Here is a 21,776-nt window from a genome sequence, read left to right on the forward strand (position 1 = left end):
AGCTTCTCTGACATGTTATCAATTTTGCACTCAACGAGCACAGTCTGAGTACTCACGACCGCCGTGAGCTTCTCCAAGATGTTATCCAATTTTTTCTCAGAGAGCATAGTCTGAGTGCTCACGACAGCCTCGAGCTTCTCCAAGATCTTATACGTGCTGCGTTCAGTGAGCCCATTTTGAGAAGTCGCGACCCGTCCCATCGTTTCCATCACAGCGGGCAGCCTTGTGGGATTTTGAACAGCTGATTCCGCTTTCTTTAATCTGCGATAAGAAAGGGCCAAGCCAGCTCCGATCAGCAAGAACCCTATTATCATGGTTCCAAATAGGTAGATGTCTTCAATGTCCTCGATCGACAGTCCCACCAGGCACACGACTCACCAGTTTTTCCACCCGTCCATCATGTATCCAGCAGGGAACGTCCCTTCAGAACACTCGGCTCACCCCAGGCTTCTCATTGAGAAGAGGGTGTCAATTGCGTTCAGGGACCAGTTGATCAAAAATCCATAATTCCTCTTTTAGGTTTTAGAGAACAGACCGTGAGAGTTTTCCAGGGCAAAAGTAGAAAAGTAGACGGGACTAAACAAGGATATTGAGAAGCCAAGCAGGAACGATAAGGAGGAGGGAGAGGAGAAAAGTGCGACCGCCTTCGTCAAGAGCCAAACGAGAAATCTACTAGTGCATTAATGACATCATTCATGACTGAAGAAGTGATATAGAAAGAGCATTTCCAAGCCATAGCTATGCCCTGTCCCATTTTCTTAATAACAGAGTCCATGTGCTGACACCATGAAAGGTGGTGATTTATGGTAACACCGAGTAGTTTAATCTGGGTGACCTGTTCTAATACTGATCCGACTATGGAAAGATTCAGTTGTGGAATGTTGACTAAACGTATTCTACCTCAATTAACATAGATTTAGATTTAGATACATTTAGAATCATGTTGTTTTTACTTATCCAGTCAAACAAGCAAATCTTGTAATACGCTGGTCAATTCGAAGTTGTCACTGGCTGAATAAAACATGGTGGAATCATTGCATACATAATTTTTCATCCAGCACAAAGCAGCTGGTGAAAATCCATAACATTTTAGTTTATCAATCAAAAGATCATGATTTATTAAATCAAATGCAGCACTAAAGTCCAAGAACACAACCCCAACCACTTTCCCATCATCTAGATCAGTGGTCCCCAACCCCCGGGCCTCGGACCGGTACCGGTCCGTGAGTTGTTTGGTACCGGGCCGCGAGAGTTGAGGCTCAGGTGTGAAATGTATGGTTTTCAGGGTTTTTATCGGTTTTCAGCGTTATTTTGTTATCGTTTTTATCGTTAACTCGGTTTTCCTGGGTCTTTTCACGTGTGTTATGAATAACTCTTCTATTTTTCGGTACCGGTACTACTTTTATTTTGCTGTATTTTTCCGCGACACCTTAAAGGCCGGTCCGTGAAAATATTGTCAGGCATAAACCGGTCCATGGCGCAAAAAAGGTTGGGGACCGCTGGTCTAGATCTTTGTAATAGTTATCTGTCATATGAATGAGAGCTGGGCTGGTGGAATGACCAGGTTTCTAAGCATGTTGAAATTTAGTGAGTCAATAATTTTCTGTTAAGTAATGTTGAATTTGTTTATAAACAATTCTCTCCATAACTTTACTTAAAACAGGGAGTATAACAGACTCTGTTTATACTCTTTACCCATCCCGTGTCCCCCATCCTGGATTCCAAACGCCTTGGAATGCTTATGGCTGAGGTCAGACGGCGGGTCTGGGCCCAGCACAGACCCGCCGTCTGACCTCAGCCGCCGGATAGCACATGACCGGATACACTGTCTATACTGGCTTACTCTCACCCCTTGCCCACCCCTGTTGCTTGTCTTGTGTTTCTATGGTGTATTAAGATTCATGTGCTTTTATGCTGAGGTGGGTTTTTTCTCTCCTCAAACTGTTCTCCCATCAGTCTGGGTGGAGCTTTTTTCTCCTCCTCTTACCTCATGTTGTGTACTTTTGTTGTATCAGCCTACTCTCTGACCTGTCTCCCCAATGTGATGTTTGTGTAAAGTGTGTTGGTTGGAGGGTTGTTTTGTGAGTGCGCATGCGCCAACCAGCATGCTGCCTGCTGTAACCCATAATTTTCTTCGGGATTAATAAAGTATTTCTGATTCTGATCCTGAGTAGCCTATTGACACCATTAAAAACAACATTCTTATTTTTTGGAAAAGGAATTGTTTTCAATTCTTTCCACTGCAGTGGAAATAAGTTGCATGCCAAACATCTATTAAATATGTGACCTAGGAAGGGATACAAACTTGGCTGCAACTTAGAGCAGTTTACCTTCTATGTTATCAGAACCTGAGGATGCATCATCAGGAAGTGATATTAATAAACGCTCCACTGTCACAACATTCACTACCTCAAACTTAAATTGCCATTCCTTATTATTCATGATAACATCCTGTATAAGACAGTGTGATGGGGTGGGATTGCTTCTGCTCTTATTAGATTTTAAATTTGTTATTTTATTGCTGTTGTAATTCTCGAAATTATTTTCTATATCCTTATCCTTAGCTTTACTTATAAACATTCCATCCGTGCTGATGTGTGACACCACCAGAGCGAGCTCTCTACCCATTATATTATTTAAAACTTTCCACACCTTCTTGCTGTCCTTTTTGGACTCCTTGAGCTTAAGCTGATAATATACATTCATCTTACACCTATTCAGTTTAGTTACTTGATTTCCTAACTTATGTCTCACCCAGTCTTGTGGGCTGAAAGACTTATGTGCCTTTACTTTTGCAGTATCGCTTTCTGACATTGCACCTTTGAGTTCATTATCTAGCCAAGGTGCGTTAAAAGGGGGCATGTTTGTGAGCCAGATAGCAAACATTTTTGATAAATATAGATAATGCCATACATTTGTATATATGTGATCAATACATGATGATGACCTATGACCTTCTTCACTGACCGTGACCAGGGTAGGAATCGTGACCATGTGAGACAGACAGCATGCAGATGCTGATGAACTTTTTTTCCTTGATCAATTAATATTAAAGTCTCCCCTAATAAAAATATCTCCTTATTTTCTTCATTTACTCTTTCCAACATTTCACAGATTTGTTCTACATACAACGTATTGCTACTTCGGGGGTCTGTAGCAGCAACCCATTAATACAGGCCTGTCGTAGAGCAGGTGTGACTGAACCCAGTTACCCAGTTCGGCCTGATGGCTCCCCAGCCTCAGTCAGGGAATGGGGGTGTGTGGCGGGGTGTGGTCTGCAGCGCAGGCGGACGTACCTGGACGGAATCTGCAATCACGCCTCGCCGGCATAAAAATTCTGAATTAGGTACTGGAGTTGTTGTTGTGTGTGTTTGGCTGCGAGCTGAAAAGCTGCAGCCATGTTTGTAACAGCAACTGTGAATAAAAGTAGTATGATGAAAAGCATGGAAACTTGGTCGGATCTGCCATGGATTTATTACATAGAGCAAATTCAAGTTTTCCAGGACACTAAATTTTAACCCAGTTAGGTGCCAAGTGCAGGAATTCAGAGGACAGCTGCTGATAAACGAGTGTGACTAACACAGACACAACTCTGTGAAAATGACTGAAAACGATAGTGTGGACGCAGAGCGTTTTCAGACGAAAACGCCGTTTTCAAATCTCAACACAGGAAGGACCCAGCCAGGTGGTGGAGTCAAATTCAGGACCTTGTTGGAGTGAGGCAACAGGTGGACCAAATGTTATGATCTCTTCTTGTTAGGCTCTAGCATGTATCTAGATTACTAACTAGCTGCCTACATGCTAGAGCCTAACAAAAGTTTGATTTGGCAACCGTTAAATATTCCATATCTCCTGAACGCAGTCACCTCACTCCTGAATAACTTGAAGTCATTAAATCACTGTTCTTCTGCATCGCCCTTGTTATGTAAACCGGGCCTCCCGATATTTGCTTCACTCGGGCGGTTTCTCAATACTTAAGGTCACAACTTCATACTTCTGTTCTCTTAGCTCATACTTCTCAAGTTCACACGGGAGTTCGGACTTCCTGAGAAAGCAGGTTGATCAGTCTATGGAACGACAGTGTACTTGATGCCATCCCCCCTTAATTCAACTATGGTTAATATTTGCAATGAAAATTTACACATGATATACAAAGTTACACGTGATGTGTAAGGAAGAGGACTCCCTTACTACATTTATTTATATTATCTGTATAGCACTTTAGAGCACACCTTTCACTTTATTAAAAGCACCTTATCAAGCACTTTATTTAAAGCACCTTATCAAGCACTTTATTTAAAGCACCTTATCAAGCACTTTATTTAGCATTGCACTGTAAGCGTGGATTCACACTATGCCGGCTTGTACACATACACGAGAGACATGAGAGTTCTTCTTTACTGATGTTTACTGTGCTTCTCTTAACATACACAGGTACACCGTAGAACTGGTGAATACAAATGTACAAGAAAATTATGTTTCAGCATTAAAATGTATTACAATATAAAATTCACAAAATATAAACAAACATACCACTTTGGCCTGCAAGTAGACAAACCGGTGTAATTGGAACTTAGGGCTTATTTCTTCTTTAACATTCACACGGCTAGACCGTCACCATGAGCAGCTTCTCTGACCTTACTTCCCAAAACAGGAAGTGACCTCTGCCCTTACCTTATACTTACAAAATTAACCGGTTATTTTCCATGTATCAAATTAACTGTACACCAATCCGGTAGGCAAAAAAGGAAAATGTTAACATGCTCAACACAAAAATAAAACATACAAAATAAAATGCGTTAATTACATTATCATTACAAGAGCTCCGCCTAGTGGTCAAATACTAACATTTCACCAACTGTTACACGCACAGTAAAACATTTGCACACAAGAAGTTTAATTATTTATTGACTATTTATTGGGAACTTTAAAATCAGTTGGTAGCCTTATTTCAGATCCTGCACAGCTGCTCCTCATCAAGGAATGTGGTGGTTGTCTGTCAGAAGAGAAGAAGGGTGATTGAGATTGTGATTAAGGTTTACCAGTAAGGAAAACTAATGCAAGTGTGTGTGAAATCTAGGAAAAGTGGTGCAAATAAGTACTGATGTGACGTTCTGTATCGAGGCTTCAAAGCTTGTGTCGAGTAATGGAGGGGGCGTTGCCGCGATGCGCGTATCGAGGCTTGTTTCATTTGTGGGAGGAGCTGAAAATGATGACGTCCGAAGCCTTGCTGCCCGGCTGTACCACGTGACTGATTCATGAAGTGGTTCGAATTTGCCGCGAGCTACGACAGCGATACAAACCCCTCAGACTTCATTCAAAATGTGGGTGTTTGATGGAGAGTTGCGGTTAGTGAGAGTTTGGAGACAGTTTGGAGGTTTATGAGAGTGAGGAGAGAAAGTCAGGAGAGAATGGAGCCAGCTAAGAAGAGGAAGATGTCCTCCCCTGTGTGGGAACATTTTGATTTTATTCCTCCCAACAAGGTATGTAAATTTCTACAGAAGATGTATTTTCATAATACTGATAGTACAATACAATTTATGTTAAGCGGCTTTACTTTTGTACAAGGTGAAGTGTTTGCTATGTGCCAGGGAGCTGGGATATAACAACACCTCATCCATGCTTAGGCACTACAGAGCTTTGCATGAGAATAGGGGGAACACCAATTGTGGAGCAAGACCAGGTGAGCCATCAAATGCCATGATAATACAGCATGCTGTAATGTTACTAAATGATATAACAATATTATACAGCTGTTATAAGTTACGTGTGTGATATTTATATTTGTGCTTTGTTTTTGTTTTCTTTCCTCTAGAGAACAATCTCAAATAGATGAAAACCTGGTTAGCATGGTGACTGAGGACTCCCAGCCATTTAGCATTGTGGAGGACAAAGGATTTAAAAGATTTGTTAAATCATTTAATCCTAGCTATGTTCTCCCCACTAAAAAGGTCATAAAAGCAGTGAAAATTTTGTTTTTACAGAATAAAATGTGGGCAGGACTGAGGCTCAAAGCCTCAGTGTGTTGCTGTCCATACCTCAACGTTACAAAAGCACAACCACTGTCCACACCCCAACCACACCTCACCTCACCTCACCTCACAGTAAATGATCATTTCCATTTTAAGCATTTCCAAATGATCATTTTCCATACTGCCAGTATAAATATACACAGTACACTGCATCACTACAATATAGATGTTTTACACACTCCTTTTGGTGTTGACATTTACAGGCTGTGTGCAAAAGGCCACACTCTTCAAATTCATGCCAACTAATATTTTTACGTCCAGTAGGTGTCCTACTAGAGCAAATGAAGCTTCAAGAAGCTTTGCGCTGGGGTGAACCAATTGGATGAAAAGCTTCAGTGCTTCATGAAGCTTCATCTGCCCATCACTACAAATAAGTGTTTGTAAGATAATGATTACTCATCTTTCTTGCCTGTGTCCTCTTCAAGCTGTTTGGGCAAATGTTTCCCCGGTGGTCCAGACACCATTTAAAGGTTCCGGGAGAGACCATTGGTAAAGAGAGTGTGGTGAATCTTTTTGTGCTTGGGTTTTTGTTTTTTTTTATAATATTGGGTTTGGTGTAAAATTAAAGTGTGAAATGTTTATTAATATAAAAATGTGAAATGTATTTATGTATTTATTTATTCTAATTGGTATATTGTATACTGTGGTGGAAGGTTGGGATTTAAGAATTTACCTGAGAGTGGAATAATGGTTTAGTCTGTGACAGCTGAACATATTTAAGGCTGCCGGTTGTCATTAGAGGGTGGATTTGTGCTGCAAAGAAGCTCGATGAGTTAATTGTTGTAAGGAGAGCTGTATTGCAAATAAATACTTTTTGTTCCACTGCACTTGTCTTGGTCCATCTCACTGTGTTTCCAGCCGCTAAGGGCCGCCTTGTTACATGATGTAATTAGATTTTTTTAAAGAAAAAATGCTAAAACTAAATGCTTTTATTTCTATTTTAGTAGAAACTCTTACAATAGAAAACTTCTGTTCAGATGAGAATTGAACAAATACTCAAAACATAATTTGATCATTTCTGGAGCAGTCGTCAGGATCTCCACATATCAACATGCCAATGATAAAAATGCGTCCTCCTAGATTAAAATATTTTTAATGTTAGATTTAATTTACAGTCAGCTCTTAAAAATAAGATCAGCATACCAAGGAATAAAGATGAGCAAAATATTTATATTTAGTTCAAAATATGCTGACATAATATATGTCAGCATATGTCTTACTCTCCAAGTAAGACTTTAAAATTAAATAAAACGATCCAGTAATGGATCCCAAAAAAGTTGATCCTGTTCATCTGGATGTAGCGTTTTCAGCGGGAGAAACGTTTCTTCTCGATTCAGAGATGGTCTTTCACATTTCACGTTGGTGACCTCCTTGACTCCCCACTCAGTGTTCCCCCCTGTCCATTGATCTTTGATCAGTGGTTGTTGATCAATGGCCATGACAATTTGCATATTAATGATCAAGAAACTCACCTTACAGCCCAATGTTAGCCACTGGTGCTAACATTGTCACTTGGATGAGTGACGAAACGTTTCTCTCACTGAAAAACGCTACATCCAGGTGAACAGAATCAACTTTGATTTGCTCAGGAACAAAAACTGAAATAAGTCAAACATTAACATTCCTACAATGCACAGTGGTGTTTTTGTCTAGCTTGTCTATGTAGCCCATTTAATTAAAAACCTTCAGGTGTTATGGAAATGTAATTAACAAAGTCTACAGACACAATGAGCAGCAGTTAACACCTTTAAATCTTGAGCATACTTCAGGGAGAGAGACATTCAGCGGGGCACTGACAGCAGTCTCTGTAACCAGCCCGGCCCAGCCCTGGTTTAAATACAGTCAGAACAAAAGTATTCCACAGCTGTTTTTTAAACCTTTGACCCTCACCAGAAGGGAGGAGATTTTTACAACTTTAATCTCCTCTCACAGTGATTGCCCCTTGTCTCTTCCCCCCATCTTCAAAGATGTGGTTAATAAAAGGCTTCACCACCTGTGGAATTTCATAATCAGAATCAGCATACTTTATTAATCCCTAAGGAAATTATGTGGGTTACAGTCGCTCCAGTACAGTAACAGTAAGAGAAACAGACTAGACTATTTAACAATACAATATGCTACAGATTTAAGAAATAGCTAATATATATAAATCACTCAATAATAAATATCAAGGATTGACAGAGATGATTATAAATAAATATCAAGAAAATTGACAGCAACATTACTGAGTAGAAAAGAGTGTGTACAAAAAGGTGTAACTACTGCAGAGTTTACAGTGCATTAGATGGAGGAGCTGTACAGGCAGATGGCATTACCTCAGCTCAGGCACAGATAGCAGAAGAAAAATACAAAAAATACAAATAAAATACAACAAATACAAAATAAGTAGGATAATACTAAATGAAACATTAGTCATTAATTAACTGCTTTCTTGTAAAAAAAAAAAAAAAAAAAAGAGAAAAAAAAAGGCACATGTCATGGTAGCCCTGATGCTGATGTGCTTTCCTTATCAGACAGACGATGGTCTTCCCAGCTCCAAATAATGTAGTTGTAGCACCTGATGACTTCCCATGAAAAAAACAAAAAGAAAACTGTGTTGATGATGATTATACCTGCATTAAATATGATGGGGTGAAATCCAGCTGTGACTAAACATGTATTATTCAAAGATATTATTTTGTTATAATCAAATTAATTGCATTATATACATGTTTTTTTCATTCAGCGCTTTACCATCAGCTTGTTATGTAAACAGGAACATGCATCCCTCATTTGGCAGAAAAAAAATGAACATAGCTCAGTCTCTCACCACACTCTTTATCCAGGTTGCCTGCACTGATTTTTTTAAATCCAGGAGATGTCACTATTGAGCAACACACCAAAAGTGTTACAACACTTCATCTAGCCACCACTACTGTAGCGCATCAAATGTTGTACAGGCGATACATTTTTGTAAATACACCGAGATAATTACGAAATGACGATGTTTTATAGATGCAGTCATATATCAAAACCTTTTCACTAGTAATGCAAAACTCAACCAATAGCCGATGGTTACACAGTCACATGATTATTTCAGGCTTCTAATGTGTTGCCTGAGTAAAAAAAAATATTTATAACATCAGCGGCACATTTAAAGGTGTTTATTTCAATTTGGATTCCATGAAAAACACAATAATTAATAACAATAAGCGTGTTAGTATTTAGCACTAAGGTTTTGAGCAATTATGCTTATAATTAACGTAAATTGCGTTCAGGCACATGTTTAGTGATCTTCAGCATAGAAAACACAGATGGATTCTGAAGGTGAGGGCTTCTCTTATGTCATCACAGGTTAGTTTGTGTTGCTCATTTTAATTTTGGTTAACTTTAATTTTTCTTGTGCAATTTCAATACAGATAATCGATGAGGTTGAGCTGCCTTCCTAAACTAAACTGTGAGCATGTTAAAAACAGCTATCAAATGTACTAAAACGGTACTTTAATAGATATGAATCAGTTCCTTATTGCGTTGTAACATTGCTGGTGTCTCATTGAGTAAAACTTTACAATATCCTTTGCATGGGTGTACGTGTATCGTTCTAAATAAGAAATCGATTGAATGTCAGTGTTCCTATAATTCTATACATAGGCAGTAGTTTTGTTTACTTGCTTTACTTTGCTTTTTACTGGACTTGTCAGGATCTTCCAGCAAAAATAGTTAGACTCAGAGTATTGTCCTTTGATCAATTGATATTTGTTTCTTTTTTGCACACTTGACCTTTGAATGACCAGTGATGGAAAATGATTGTCACTCAACTATTACTTATAAGTGTACTTTCCCTTTAATGCTGCCTTGTACTTTAATTCCACTTCCATTTCAGTATATATTATTTGACTAGTTACTACAGTAAGTAAGAATCATATTAACTGTCTATATGAATGCAATGATCATCTTTTGGATTTTTTTTTTTAGCATCTTAGTTATGGGTCTGCGGGATTTGTGGAGTAACTACAAAGTATTGATTGTGATGGGCACAAGTCTGGGGCTGATCCACTGGGGCTGGTACAATCTGAAGGGAAGCCCACTGCTACGCAAAGACGGAGACGAGTATATTCCTGAACCTGGCATTGTTACCTACGTTTCCCCTCCTGCATCTGCTCTTCCTTCTCCTCCTCCAGCTGTTGCTCACAAGAGCAAGTAACCCGCACTGAGGTATGAAACTGTTAAAAACACCTGAAGAAAGCGTGCTAAGTTTTTCTGCCCTTGAGAGTTTGTATAACTGAGCACACAAAGGGTTTGTAAAACTCAGAGCAGTTTCATCTAGCTTTAGTTGCATTTTCAGATTTTCAGAAGTTGGTGCTCCAATTTAAAAAACAAACGAACAACTCTACAAATTAACTCAATTCCAGTACCAAAGAAAATAACTGATATTTGATACCACAGGGAAGATTATGATCCCATCCTGCAACAACAGAAATAATGGCAAAGAAGTCATATCTTGAAAAAGTTAACTTGTTAAATTTCAGCTAGTTTCCCCAATTATAAGTTACATTTTTAAGATTAAATTTGGAGGGTTTTTTATGAGTTATTTTGATTATTTCAGTATAGGTCGTGAAGGTAAGATATATTTTTGAACGAAATTACAGAAAACAATATCTGAATAATTTTAATTATTGTAGAAGAAGAGCGTAATGGAAAAATAAAAAAAATTAACTTTGGATAATGTGTCGTGTTAGTAATGTGAAAATAAAGACCGGTTACTGCCTGCATTATAAAACTGATTACCCAGATGGCTACAACAAAATAAATAGATTTCTATAAGCTATTGGAAAAGTAGAAATTTAAAGTTTATCATCTTGGCCAATCTGTCTGCAGCCTCTCTACCACCCAGTGTTCACACTGCTCTGCCTCATTCGGTAGGTCTTTGACATCCTCAGCTTGGGTGTTCAACCTGAAGTCCCTACACACAAAGTTTAATACTCTACTGCACACCTGACCTTTCTTGGTGTTTTCTTGGGTGTCTGTATCCAGTAAGGGTCCCTAGGCGAGATTCCCTATGCTAACCAAGCTACCTTGGATATGAGAAAGAGAGAGATAACTGAAGCCATACCAGCTCAGACAGGATGTGGACAAGGTCCACGTCAGGTGTTGGGGAACCATGACACACAGATGAGAAGTGGGTTAACGGAACCGGAAGGCATAAGTGGGGAAGAAATGAAAACAAAGCACTGTTGGCATGCTACTACATAATTAACCCCAGCGGAAGGGGTTACATGAAGACGATGTGGGACCTATGGAATCTTTGATACCCAGCATTTAGAGAGACAGCAAAATATTTAGTAGCTTCTAGAGGCCAACTTTGAACCAATAGCAAGAGTTACCATGAAGTGCAGGGTCTACCAAGGAGCTCCTCTTTTCCAACTGCTGTTCTGCATTGGCCTGAACCCCCTCAGTTAGGTCATTGACAAGACTGGCTATGGAGACCAATTACAGAATGGGGCAATCGTCAGCCACCTCCTCTACATGGATGACATCAAGCTGTATGCTTAAATAGACATTGATTCATTCATCCACACCACGAGGGTCTACAGCAACAACATCAGAATGTCTTTCGGACTGGAGAAGTGTAGTCAGAAGGTAACAAAAGGTAAAGAGAGGCGCAATCACCAAGTACCTGCAGAGGGTCAGGCAAGTCCAGAGAAGTCAGCTGAATGGAGAGAACAAGATCCAGGTAATCAACACTGGGATTGGATAGCCTACTGGGATAATAAGCTGGCTAAAGGAGGAGACAGACGCCACTGACATCAAGACAAGGAAGCAGCTCACCAAGGACAAAGGGTTTCACCCCAAGACTAGAACCCTGAGACTGTATGCTAAACAGTATAGAACCACTGTCCAGGATGAGACGATAAACATTCACATCAGGATCATGGCCACAACGAACAATGTGCTTAGTGAATACCTCAGACAGCAGAAACCCAAGAAAGAAAAAAAGGAGCAAGTAGAAAATCTGTCATGGAGCCAGAGGCCCCTGCGTGGTATGTATCACCGGCAGACAGGATTTCTGGATGTCAGCCACTTCCTCTGTCAGTGGCTGGACAAAGCTGGACTGAAAGACAGCACAGAGGCACTAGTCATGGCAGCACAGGACAAACTCTATGCACAAGATTCATAGAGGCTGGGGGCTACCATACCAGGCATGATCCCCAGTGCAGGCTGTGTAAAGATGCCCCAGAGACAATCCAGCACATAACAGCAGGGTGTAAGATGGTAGCAGGCAGGGCATACATGAGGCGCCATAACCAAATAGCTGGCATAGTATACTTTAACTTCTGAGCCGATTATGGCCTGGAAGTCCCAAGGTCAAAATGGGACACAAGCCAAGATCCTGTGGGTCTTCCAGATACAGATAGATAAACCGGTGATTAGGGATGGGTATCATTTAGGTTTTATCCGATACCGGTGCCAAACCGGTACATTTGAAATGGTGCCGGTGCTTAAACAGTGCTCGAACCGGTGCTTAAAGAATGGAGAACACAAACTTTGTCCAAAAACCTCTTATGTTTTTATTTTTAGCAGTCTCTTTTTTTCTGCAAAATGATAACCAAGTTAGCCTTTTCTGTTGATACAACATACCTCCTTTGGTTGGAACCGGTGCTTAAACAATGGAAAACACAAAATTTGTCCTAAAACCTCTCATGTTTAGCTGTTTTTTTTGTAAAAAAGATAACAGCGTTAGCCTTTTCTGCAGCTATAGGGCATATATGGTATCACTCTATCAAATAACAAGACAGCCGCATGTAACTACGACGGTGTTTGCTAGTTCACCTTACGTGCATTAATTTAATAACGTGGTTAGCCCACTCAACATAAATTACACACGAACAACATTAAGCTACTCACCCAGAGAAGAACGGCTGCTGCTGCCATCATCATCAGTCATCATTTCTGCTACACTGGCAGGGCTAGGGGCCAGGACTCTCCTCTTTGGGTTCTTGGGGGATGTTGCTAACTCTGGGTCCGATAACAGGCACCACACCCGCAGTAGATGTGCTCGGTGTGAGGTCTTGCAGCAAGCTATCAAATACGGCTTTTAAAACAACGCTATGCGTCGCCAGGTTTTTCATCAGATTTGAGGTGTTACCTCCTTTGCACAGTATCACCTTAAAGCACTTGTTGCAGGCTGCTGAGTTTGCATCTTTTGCTGTGAAGTACAGCAAGACTTTTGACCGCTTCGCCTTGGGCATTTTTAATCTGTAGCTCTGCTCTAAAAGAACGTACGTATCTGGGCCCGCCTACTATCCTTGGAAAGGTAAAATGATTGGCTAGAATCCAAAGTGTATGACATCTCAGGAAAAAAAAGCACCGAAATAAAGCACCGAAATGAGCGCTGCTTTTCGGTCTGGTTACTACCGTTTATGTCAGAATGGCACCGGATACCGGTACCCATCCCTACCGGTGATGGCTAACAGCCTAACATCGTAGTGATGGACAAGCAGAGGAAGACGGCTGTAGTGATAAAATATAGCTATACTGAATGACAACAAAGATGCTTGAGAAGTGTATTTGTGTGGGTGGGTGGGTGTGTGTGTGTATGTGGGTGGGTGGGTGGGTGTGTGTGTGTATGTGGGTGGGTGTGTGTTGGGGGCACTGCCCTGAGTGTTCCAGTTGCAACGAGGACTACTGCTGCTTTCAATCTCCACATCTTCTTGAGCTCTCCTCTCAGCTCTTGGCACTTCTCGAGCTGCTATCATTCAGTATAGCTACATCTGTTACTACAGCTGTCTTCCTCTTGGTTTGCCATCACCAGTTTTTCTGTCTGTATCTGCAAGTCCCACAGGATCTTAACTCAGTCATTCTCAACTACCCTAAGGGGACATTTGGTTATGGTGTTCTATGTATGCCATACCTGCTAGCATCTTGCACCTTGTTGCTATGTGCTGAAATTTTCTCATTAGCATCTCTGTACAGCCTACAGGGTCTTGTTCCTATTCTGCCATATTAGTGCTGTCTCTGTGCTGTCTTTCAGTTCAGCTTTGTCCAGCCACTGACAGGATTTGTGGATGTCAGTCTCTTCTTCTGTCTGACGGTGGCACATACCGTGCAGCTTCCCATCCTTCCGTGATGGTTCCTTTTCCTGCTTCTCTTCTCTCGGGATTCTGCTGCAAGAGGTATTCACTAAACTATAGTGAATACATCTAAACTAAACTAAAACAAACTAACAAAAAACTAAATCTTTGTTGTCTCATCCTGGATAGTAGTTCTGACACTGACTAGTCCTCATCTTCCTTCCACTTTGCATACAGTCTCAGGGTGCTGGATTTGGGGCTAACCCTCCATGCACGGTAAGGAGATTTCTTGTCTTGATGTTAGTGGCTTCAGTTTCCCCTTTGGCCTTCTGATTATTCCAGCAGGGTATTTGATTACTGGTAAGGCAGCATTGTAAGATGATGAAAGATTTACCCTCAGGCCCCCTCCTCGATTCAGAAATCGTCTTTCCCTTTTTCGTAAATGGCCTCCTTGACTCCAAACCACCGTTCCTCCCTGTCCAGGATGTGTATATCCTCATCAGTAAAAGAGTGGCAGCTCGCCTGTAGGTGTGAATAGACTGGAGTCAGACATAATTTTTATTGGTAGTCCTCTAATGTCCTGTTTCCTGGAAGTTTCAGTTTGCTGTGCGACTGCCATGCTCAGTTCTGTCACAAATTTCCACAGACATCATCCCAGCCCGCACTAGAACTCAGCCCAAAAAGCTGATAAGAGTCACACCCAAATGAATGAATAAATGTTTACAGGGAATAGATTTTTTGGTTTGAGTGGTCAAAGTGTAAAGTTTTATCCATCTATTTTATATTTTCAAAACTTAGAGATATTTTTTTATAATTTAACAGGTGAAGATATTCAAGAATGAAAACTATCAAGATAATGTAACATTCTATTTAATTGTATTTATATGGCACCAAATCTAACCTACAACAACTCGGCAATATCCTACAGTAATACTGATAAAACAAATGACCTCCTTTGAGCAAGTACTTAGCCAAGCTACCTATACAAGTACCTTTGCAGATGCAGAAATTTTTCTGTACCTTTCCTCAGATCTGCGCCTCGATACAATCCTGTCTCAGAGGTCTACAGACAATTCCTTGGACTTCACGGCTTGGTTTGTGCTCCACTGTGCACTGTTACATATGGGACCTTTATATAGACAAGTGTGTGCCTTTCCCAGTCATGTCCAATCAACTGAATTTATCACAGGTGGACTGCAGTCAATTTTTAGAAACATCTGATATGTAATCAATTGAAACAGAATGAGTGTCAGAGAGTTACAGTGGCTTGCAAAAGTATTCGGCCCCCTTGAACTTTTCCACATGTTGTCACATTACAACCACAAACATGAATCAATTTTATTGGAATTCCGCGTGAAAGACCAACAAAGTGGTGAACACGTGAGAAGTGGAACGAAAATCATACATGATTCCAAACATTTTTTACAAATAAATAACTGAAAAGTGGGGTGTGCGTAATTATTCAGCCCCCTGAGTCAATACTTTGTAGAACCACTTTTTGCTGCAATTACAGCTGCCAGTCTTTTAGGGTATGACTCTACCAGCTTTGCACATCTAGAGACTGAAATCCTTGCCCATTCTTCTTTGCAAAACAGCTCCAGCTCAGTCAGATTAGATGGACAGCGTTTGTGAACAGCAGTTTTCAGATCTTGCCACAGATTCTCGATTGGATTTAGATCTGGACTTTGACTGGGCCATTCTAACACATGGATATGTTTTGTTTTAAACCATTCCATTGTTGCCCTGGCTTTATGTTTAGGGTCGTTGTCCTGCTGGAAGGTGAACCTCTGCTCCAGTCTCAAGTCTTTTGCAGACTCCAAGAGGTTTTCTTCTAAGATTGCCCTGTATTTGGCTCCATGCATCTTCCCATCAACTCTGACCAGCTTCCCTGTCCCTGCTGGAGAGAAGCACCCCCAGAGCATGATGCTGCCACCACCATATTTGACAGTGGGGATGGTGTGTTCAGAGTGATGTGCAGTGTTAGTTTTTCGCCACACATAGCGTTTTGCATTTTGGCCAAAAAGTTCCATTTTGGTCTCATCTGACCAGAGCACCTTCTTCCACATGTTTGCTGTGTCTTGTGCTTGTGGCAAACTGCAAACGGGACTTCTTATGGTTTTCTGTCAACAATGGCTTTCTTCTTGCCACTCTTCCATAAAGGCCAACTTTGTGCAGTGCACGACTAATAGTTGTCCTATGGACAGATTTCCCCACCTGAGCTGTAGATCTCTGCAGCTCGTCCAGAGTCACCATGGGCCTCTTGGCTGCATTTCTGATCAGCGCTCTCCTTGTTCGGCCTGTGAGTTTAGGTGGACGGCCTTGTCTTGGTAGGTTTACAGTTGTGCCATACTCCTTCCATTTCTGAATGATCGCTTGAACAGTGCTCCGTGGGACGTTCAAGGCTTGGGAAATCTTTTTGTAGTCTAAGCCTGATTTAAATTTCTCAATAACTTTATCCCTGACCTGTCTGGTGTGTTCTTTGGACGTCATGGTGTTGTTGCTCCCAATATTCTCTTAGACAACCTCTGAGGCTGTCACAGAGCAGCTGTATTTGTACTGACATTAGATTACACACAGGTGAACTCTATTTAGTCATTAGCACTCATCAGGCAATGTCTATGGGAAACTGACTGCACTCAGAACAAAGGGGGCTGAATAATTACGCACACCCCACTTTGCAGTCATCGCACTTGTAGTATGGCTGGACTGTCGTTAAAACACGTGATATCATCGAAACAGTGAGAACAAAGTGGCTGTTTGGAGGGAAAGTGCAGGACTTTTTTCTCATCGTGGCTTTAAATGCATTTATCATGTCAGCAGCAGTCTTACCTTTTCCTTGCAGCTCACAGTTCAGATGGTTCAGTTTCCCAGTGCCACAGCAAGTGAGACATACACCCTTTGTTTACCTGTGATTAAAAGCAAACTCTTCCTCCCAGTAACTGTGAAAATGGTCAATTTTATTTGGCTTTTCTGCCATGTTTTTCTGTATACCAAGTGTTTGTGAGTAAATACTGTTTTTCTTCTTCCCCTGCAGTGGTGTCACCATGAAACCTCAGAGCTGGCTCAGAAGGAACTGGCTGTGGGCCGTCTCTGGTGCCTTTGTGACTATCCACCTGGCTACATGGATAATGCAGAGAACTATGAAGAGCGTGGTGCGCTCTGAGGTTGCAGTCAAAAAGAAAACTGTTGAAGGGAGACCAGACTGATTTTTATTTAAGTCCCTGGAATGAGGGAAGGATAGAAATCAGCCTCCAGACGACTGTGCCCCACATTAACTGATAAAGACTGTACTCTATCCACATCCATCCACATCCACTTGAGAATGTCAAGTTTGAAAAGATTGCAGTAAAAAATCAGTTTTGTTGGACAGTTTGACACTTTTCTTGAGTTAGTTAAAAATAAATTGATGTTTCAAGTTGTGATTTAAAGTAATTAAAAACATGGAAATGTATATTTCAATAAAATAAATGTCATGATTAAGACTTTTTTATGTTGATTTAAAGGGTGGACTTACTCAGCTTCACAGTGTATTGTAGGAAGATTGTATTTATTTCTTCATGTTAACCAATTCAGTTTAAACACCTAAAATTATAGATGTCAGTGCTGCTAACAAGAATTATCTTAAACTAAAGCACGAATAGTCAAATTTTATTTCAACTGGGGCAGACACTTAAAACCACAGTATTAATACTGTGTTAAAAATGTATCCAAAATGATTTGTTTTCTTGTCATTAAGAAAAAAACATTGTTTCATTAAATGTGATTGTTTTCATATCCATATCAAATAAATCTGTTGGAATCTCCCCTTATCTTAAGTTTCTTGCTTACTGAGTACGTCAAGCCGGTGGTCCAGTCAGGGGAATAATTATTTGATCCCCTGAAGAAATTTAAAATTTGCTCACAAAAAACGAACAGCAATAAATTTTGTGGTAGCTTCATTTTAATTGAGAGAGACATAATATCAACAAAAAGAATCTTAAAAAAATCAATTAAAAGGTTGTTTTGTATGTCATTGAGTGAAATAGGAATCTGTTCCCCTACAACCCAGCCAGAATTTGCACAGGTTGACTACAATCAGTCAATTACAGATACTTTTGATTTCAACGTATGTGTATAATGCACACATGTCCACTGAATTGATATCTGCTGTTCCAACCTCCTCACCACCATGGGCAGGACCAAAGAGCTGTTGATTGAAGGGACATAATTGAAGACTTGCTCCATGCTGGAATGGGCTCCAAGATCATCAGCAAGAACCTAGGTGACAACTGTTAGTGCAGTTATTTGGAAAAAATAAATGTATAAAATAACCATCTCTCATCTTTGGTCAGTTGCAGCCAAGTGGTGAAGGGTGTCTGGTTTGGTGGTTGCAGGATCTCATCTCAGCTTTTTATGGACGATGTATCTTTTTTTTTTTTTTTTAGCTTCATCAACAACATCCAGCTCACACTGGGGCAGTTTGCAACACGTGTGAAGTGACTGGGATGAAAATTAACAACTCAAAATCTGAGGCCATGCTCTTCAGTTGGGAAAAGATGGAGTACCCACTTAGGGGTGTTAAATACCCCAACTCTTTGATCTTTGGGCTGAAGGAGGAACAACAGGAGCGAGTTACTGTCTCAGGAGGAAGAGCTAAAGATTGAGAGACAACTAGTATTTCACCATACTAGTTGTGATGTGATGTGGATTCTGTACACATCTGCTATGATGAAGGGAGAGCTCAGCGTGGAAGCTGACGATTTACAGATCGATCTACCATCACCTGTGGTCACAAGCTCTGAAAAATGAACTGAAAGAATGATATCTCGACTACAAATGGCAGAAATGAGCTTACAGGCTTAAGGATCATCCACAAAGCTTCACTCCTAAAATCATAAAACAGGTCAATGCTCTTGAATTAATTAATAATTAATTTATTGAATTCAATTCAATTTTATTTGGATAACACAAAATCACTAAAACAGTTGCTGCCAAGTGGAGCAGTTTAAATATCTTGGGGTCTTTTTCAGGGGTGAGGAGAGAAGGGTGCAAGATAGTGCACCAATCAGTCTGTCAATATCTGCAGGGATGTGGATGCTGAATCATTCTGTCGTAGTGAAGAGAGAGCTGAGCATAAAGGGGAAGCTATTAATTTACTGGTCGATCAATGTCATTTCCCTCATCTGAGGTTATGACCTATAATAGTGGCTGAAAGAATGAGACACAAGTGGCAAAAATAAGCTTTCTGGCCTCTCCCTTAGAAACAGGGTGAGGAGTTCAGTCATTTGAGAGGGGCTCAGAGTACATCGGGCAGATTAGGGTCCCACTTGCATGAGCTGTTCCCACTATTTACACTATGTGTCTACACAATATTTGTGGTTGAAAAACAGCAGGATGAAGTTTACACTTTTTCTTTTCCTACCCACTTTTTTCAAATCCCATTATATATATATATATATATATATATATATATATATATATATATATATATATGGCGACTTTCTATGTGTTTACTGCCCTTCCACAAAAGTACCAGGACCTTGCGCTACAAAGTAAGTTCAATATGCCATGGACAAGTATTTTTGTTATGTGGTTCTCTAAATGTAACATCAGCAAACGGGCTAAATGGGTAAATTCAATTTCATTTATACAGTGCCAAATGACAACAACAGTCGCATCAAGGCACGTTATATTGTAGGATGAAGACCCTACAATAATGCAAAAACTTGTATTTCTGTATATTCTCCTAATTTTCCCACTATTTGAAATGCCTCTGACTCTTTCTCCCAGTTTCCGTTATCGTGCTGAGTCACATGATACCACATGATGCTTTTACTGTCTCCGAGTAATGTCTGAAAAATACAACAGCATAATAATACGAGTTCAACAGTGAAAACGGTGGGAATAAAAGAAAAAAGCACCAAAAATAATTCTTTTATAGAAACCACTACAAAGGAATAAGTATAGAACAAATTAAATTGTAGAGGCTAATTGGACAAGAATAAAAAGGGACATGTAACAATGACATGTAGCAACAATGCTACGAAAATAGGCTTTTTCCTTTTACTTATTATTCAAAGTTTTAAAAAAAAAAAAATCTTTAACTTTTTATGCATTTATTGTTGATTTTCATTGAGGCATCTGGTCAACTACTCTAAATCTGGTTAAAACGTAACATTTTGCGTTTTGTAAGTCTATTATTGGCCTTACTCGCTATCTGCAACTTTGTTATGAGGGAATATGAGATAGTTTGTTGTTGCTTTGTTTAATGGTAATCAGCCTGTTTTACACGTCACTGTATTTTTTCCTCCTTATTCATTCCGCTGGTCCGTGAAGTCAGCAAGAGTCGTGGTTTATTAGAGCAAGACTTGAAGCGGCTCTGACCAGATATCAGTAGGCTGAGATAGATGGCAAGCGGTTGTCATTTTTATGCCACTTGAAAGAAATCCTCTGATGCGAATCTCGTGGATGACATCAAAAAGTGCGACTTAAACTAAGTTTGGATATATGTTTTTCTTTTTTCACCACTTAGAAACGCCGAGGAGCTGGTAGTGAAAGTTTGGAGACATTTCGAGAGTCATTAAAAAAGTTAGAAGAAACATTTTGGGACGTTTTGTGTCGGTCGTGTTGAGAGATGTCTGAATCAGAGAAGAATGAAAACATTCCCGAAACGTCTGCAAGAAAAGGAAATTCAAACACAGGGAATACAGCAAAAAGCGAAGAGGTATGACACAGCTGGACGCTCTTGTACAACTACAAGTGATTATAATGTGATTGTGCAGGTTTTCTGTCAGCGGATGGCCTGGAGAAGTGCAAATGATTCCACGACTGCAGTAAACTGTTGGACTCTTGTCCTTTAAGCCCCATAAAGCACCCATCTCTAGTATACAGCTTCCAACTTCCCTAGTTAGTTCTCTGTTAAAGATGAATTTATTGTGCATTAAGTGAATCATTGACAAATAAAATAGATTTTATTCGATAGCTTTGGACGACTGTTTAAAAACAAAAAAAAAAAGGGACCCCTTTTTTTTCACGTACCATTTTTGACAGATGGTTCAATGCTTGAAACAAACAATCTATATGTTCCTTCCACTATTTGAGTGAACTGCCTTCTATATTAAATCACTGTAAATCACCTTAAAACTCTCTCGTCACAGCTCAGGACCTGCTTGCCAGTGATTCTTACCAGTTGCACTATTCTTTGCTAGCCTTCAGGCTCATGCACTGTGGTCACCAATTAATCAGACAGCATAGACTTGACCTCAAACACAGTTTTGTGTTTAAGTGCACTAGTCTTTTGGTGCTTGGGATGTATATTGGCCCTGAACCAAGGATCCATCACTGAGGTTCTGTCTAGCAGGTCACTGCTGACCCTGAGTCTATGCTTCTGCAAGTTGTTTTCATTTCCTCAACCTTTAGGTGAAGCTGCTGATAATTACAGTGGCTAAAATAAGTATTGAATGTGCCACCAATTTTCTAAGTAAATATATTTCTAAAGGTGCTTTTGATGTAAAATTCTCACCAGATGCCAATAACAACCAGTTCGGTCTACACATGTAAAGAAATCTAACCACAGATTACCATAAATTATGTGTAATAATGAGAAATGACAGAGTGGAAAATGTATTGAACATGCATACTATCATTTGCCTTTGTTTCTCTGTCTGAAATCTTGCAGTGAGCACCTGGTCGTGGCCGGTTTATGGTGAAATAA

General features: G+C 40.1%; 3 protein-coding genes and 1 long non-coding RNA gene across 5 annotated transcripts in view; 3 read left to right on the top strand and 1 right to left on the bottom strand.

Annotated features, from left to right (window-relative positions):
* Positions 1 to 8,468: 8,468 nt before the first annotated feature.
* On the bottom strand, positions 8,469 to 9,047 carry LOC146386228 (uncharacterized). Its single transcript, XR_014800412.1, has 2 exons — positions 8,842 to 9,047; positions 8,469 to 8,596 (listed from the first exon to the last, which is right to left on the bottom strand). It is a non-coding gene; the product is annotated as an uncharacterized LOC146386228 (long non-coding RNA).
* Positions 9,048 to 9,271: 224 nt separating this feature from the next.
* On the top strand, positions 9,272 to 10,215 carry LOC146386229 (uncharacterized). 2 transcript variants are annotated; one of them, XM_084932315.1, is made up of 2 exons: positions 9,272 to 9,365; positions 9,987 to 10,215. In XM_084932315.1, the coding sequence occupies exon 2, from the start codon at positions 9,997 to 9,999 to the stop codon at positions 10,213 to 10,215; it is 219 nt and encodes a 72-aa protein (XP_084788441.1). In that variant the 5' UTR covers positions 9,272 to 9,365; positions 9,987 to 9,996. The 2 variants fall into 2 exon arrangements, with proteins under 2 accessions (XP_084788441.1, XP_084788442.1); XM_084932316.1 differs by lacking the exon at positions 9,272 to 9,365 and adding an exon at positions 9,372 to 9,468.
* A 3,434-nt stretch (positions 10,216 to 13,649) lies between these two features.
* Positions 13,650 to 17,892, top strand: LOC146386230 (uncharacterized). The gene is made up of 3 exons (XM_084932314.1): positions 13,650 to 14,185; positions 14,321 to 14,359; positions 17,118 to 17,892. Exons 1-3 carry the CDS (start codon positions 14,139 to 14,141, stop codon positions 17,287 to 17,289), a joined length of 258 nt encoding a protein of 85 aa, XP_084788440.1. The 5' UTR covers positions 13,650 to 14,138; the 3' UTR covers positions 17,290 to 17,892.
* Positions 17,893 to 20,438: 2,546 nt separating this feature from the next.
* tpcn3 (two pore segment channel 3) overlaps positions 20,439 to 21,776 on the top strand; it is a 31,862-nt gene continuing 30,524 nt past the window's right edge. Inside the window, exon 1 of the mRNA XM_084932317.1 lies at positions 20,439 to 20,786. Coding sequence (XP_084788443.1) covers positions 20,697 to 20,786 — 90 coding nt within the window. The 5' untranslated portion in view covers positions 20,439 to 20,696. The remainder of the gene's footprint in view (positions 20,787 to 21,776) is intronic.

This window comes from Perissodus microlepis, chromosome 6, assembly GCF_051167445.1.
Source record: "Perissodus microlepis isolate ML-2025 ecotype Zambia chromosome 6, ASM5116744v1, whole genome shotgun sequence".
NCBI classification, from domain to species: Eukaryota; Metazoa; Chordata; class Actinopteri; order Cichliformes; family Cichlidae; genus Perissodus; species Perissodus microlepis.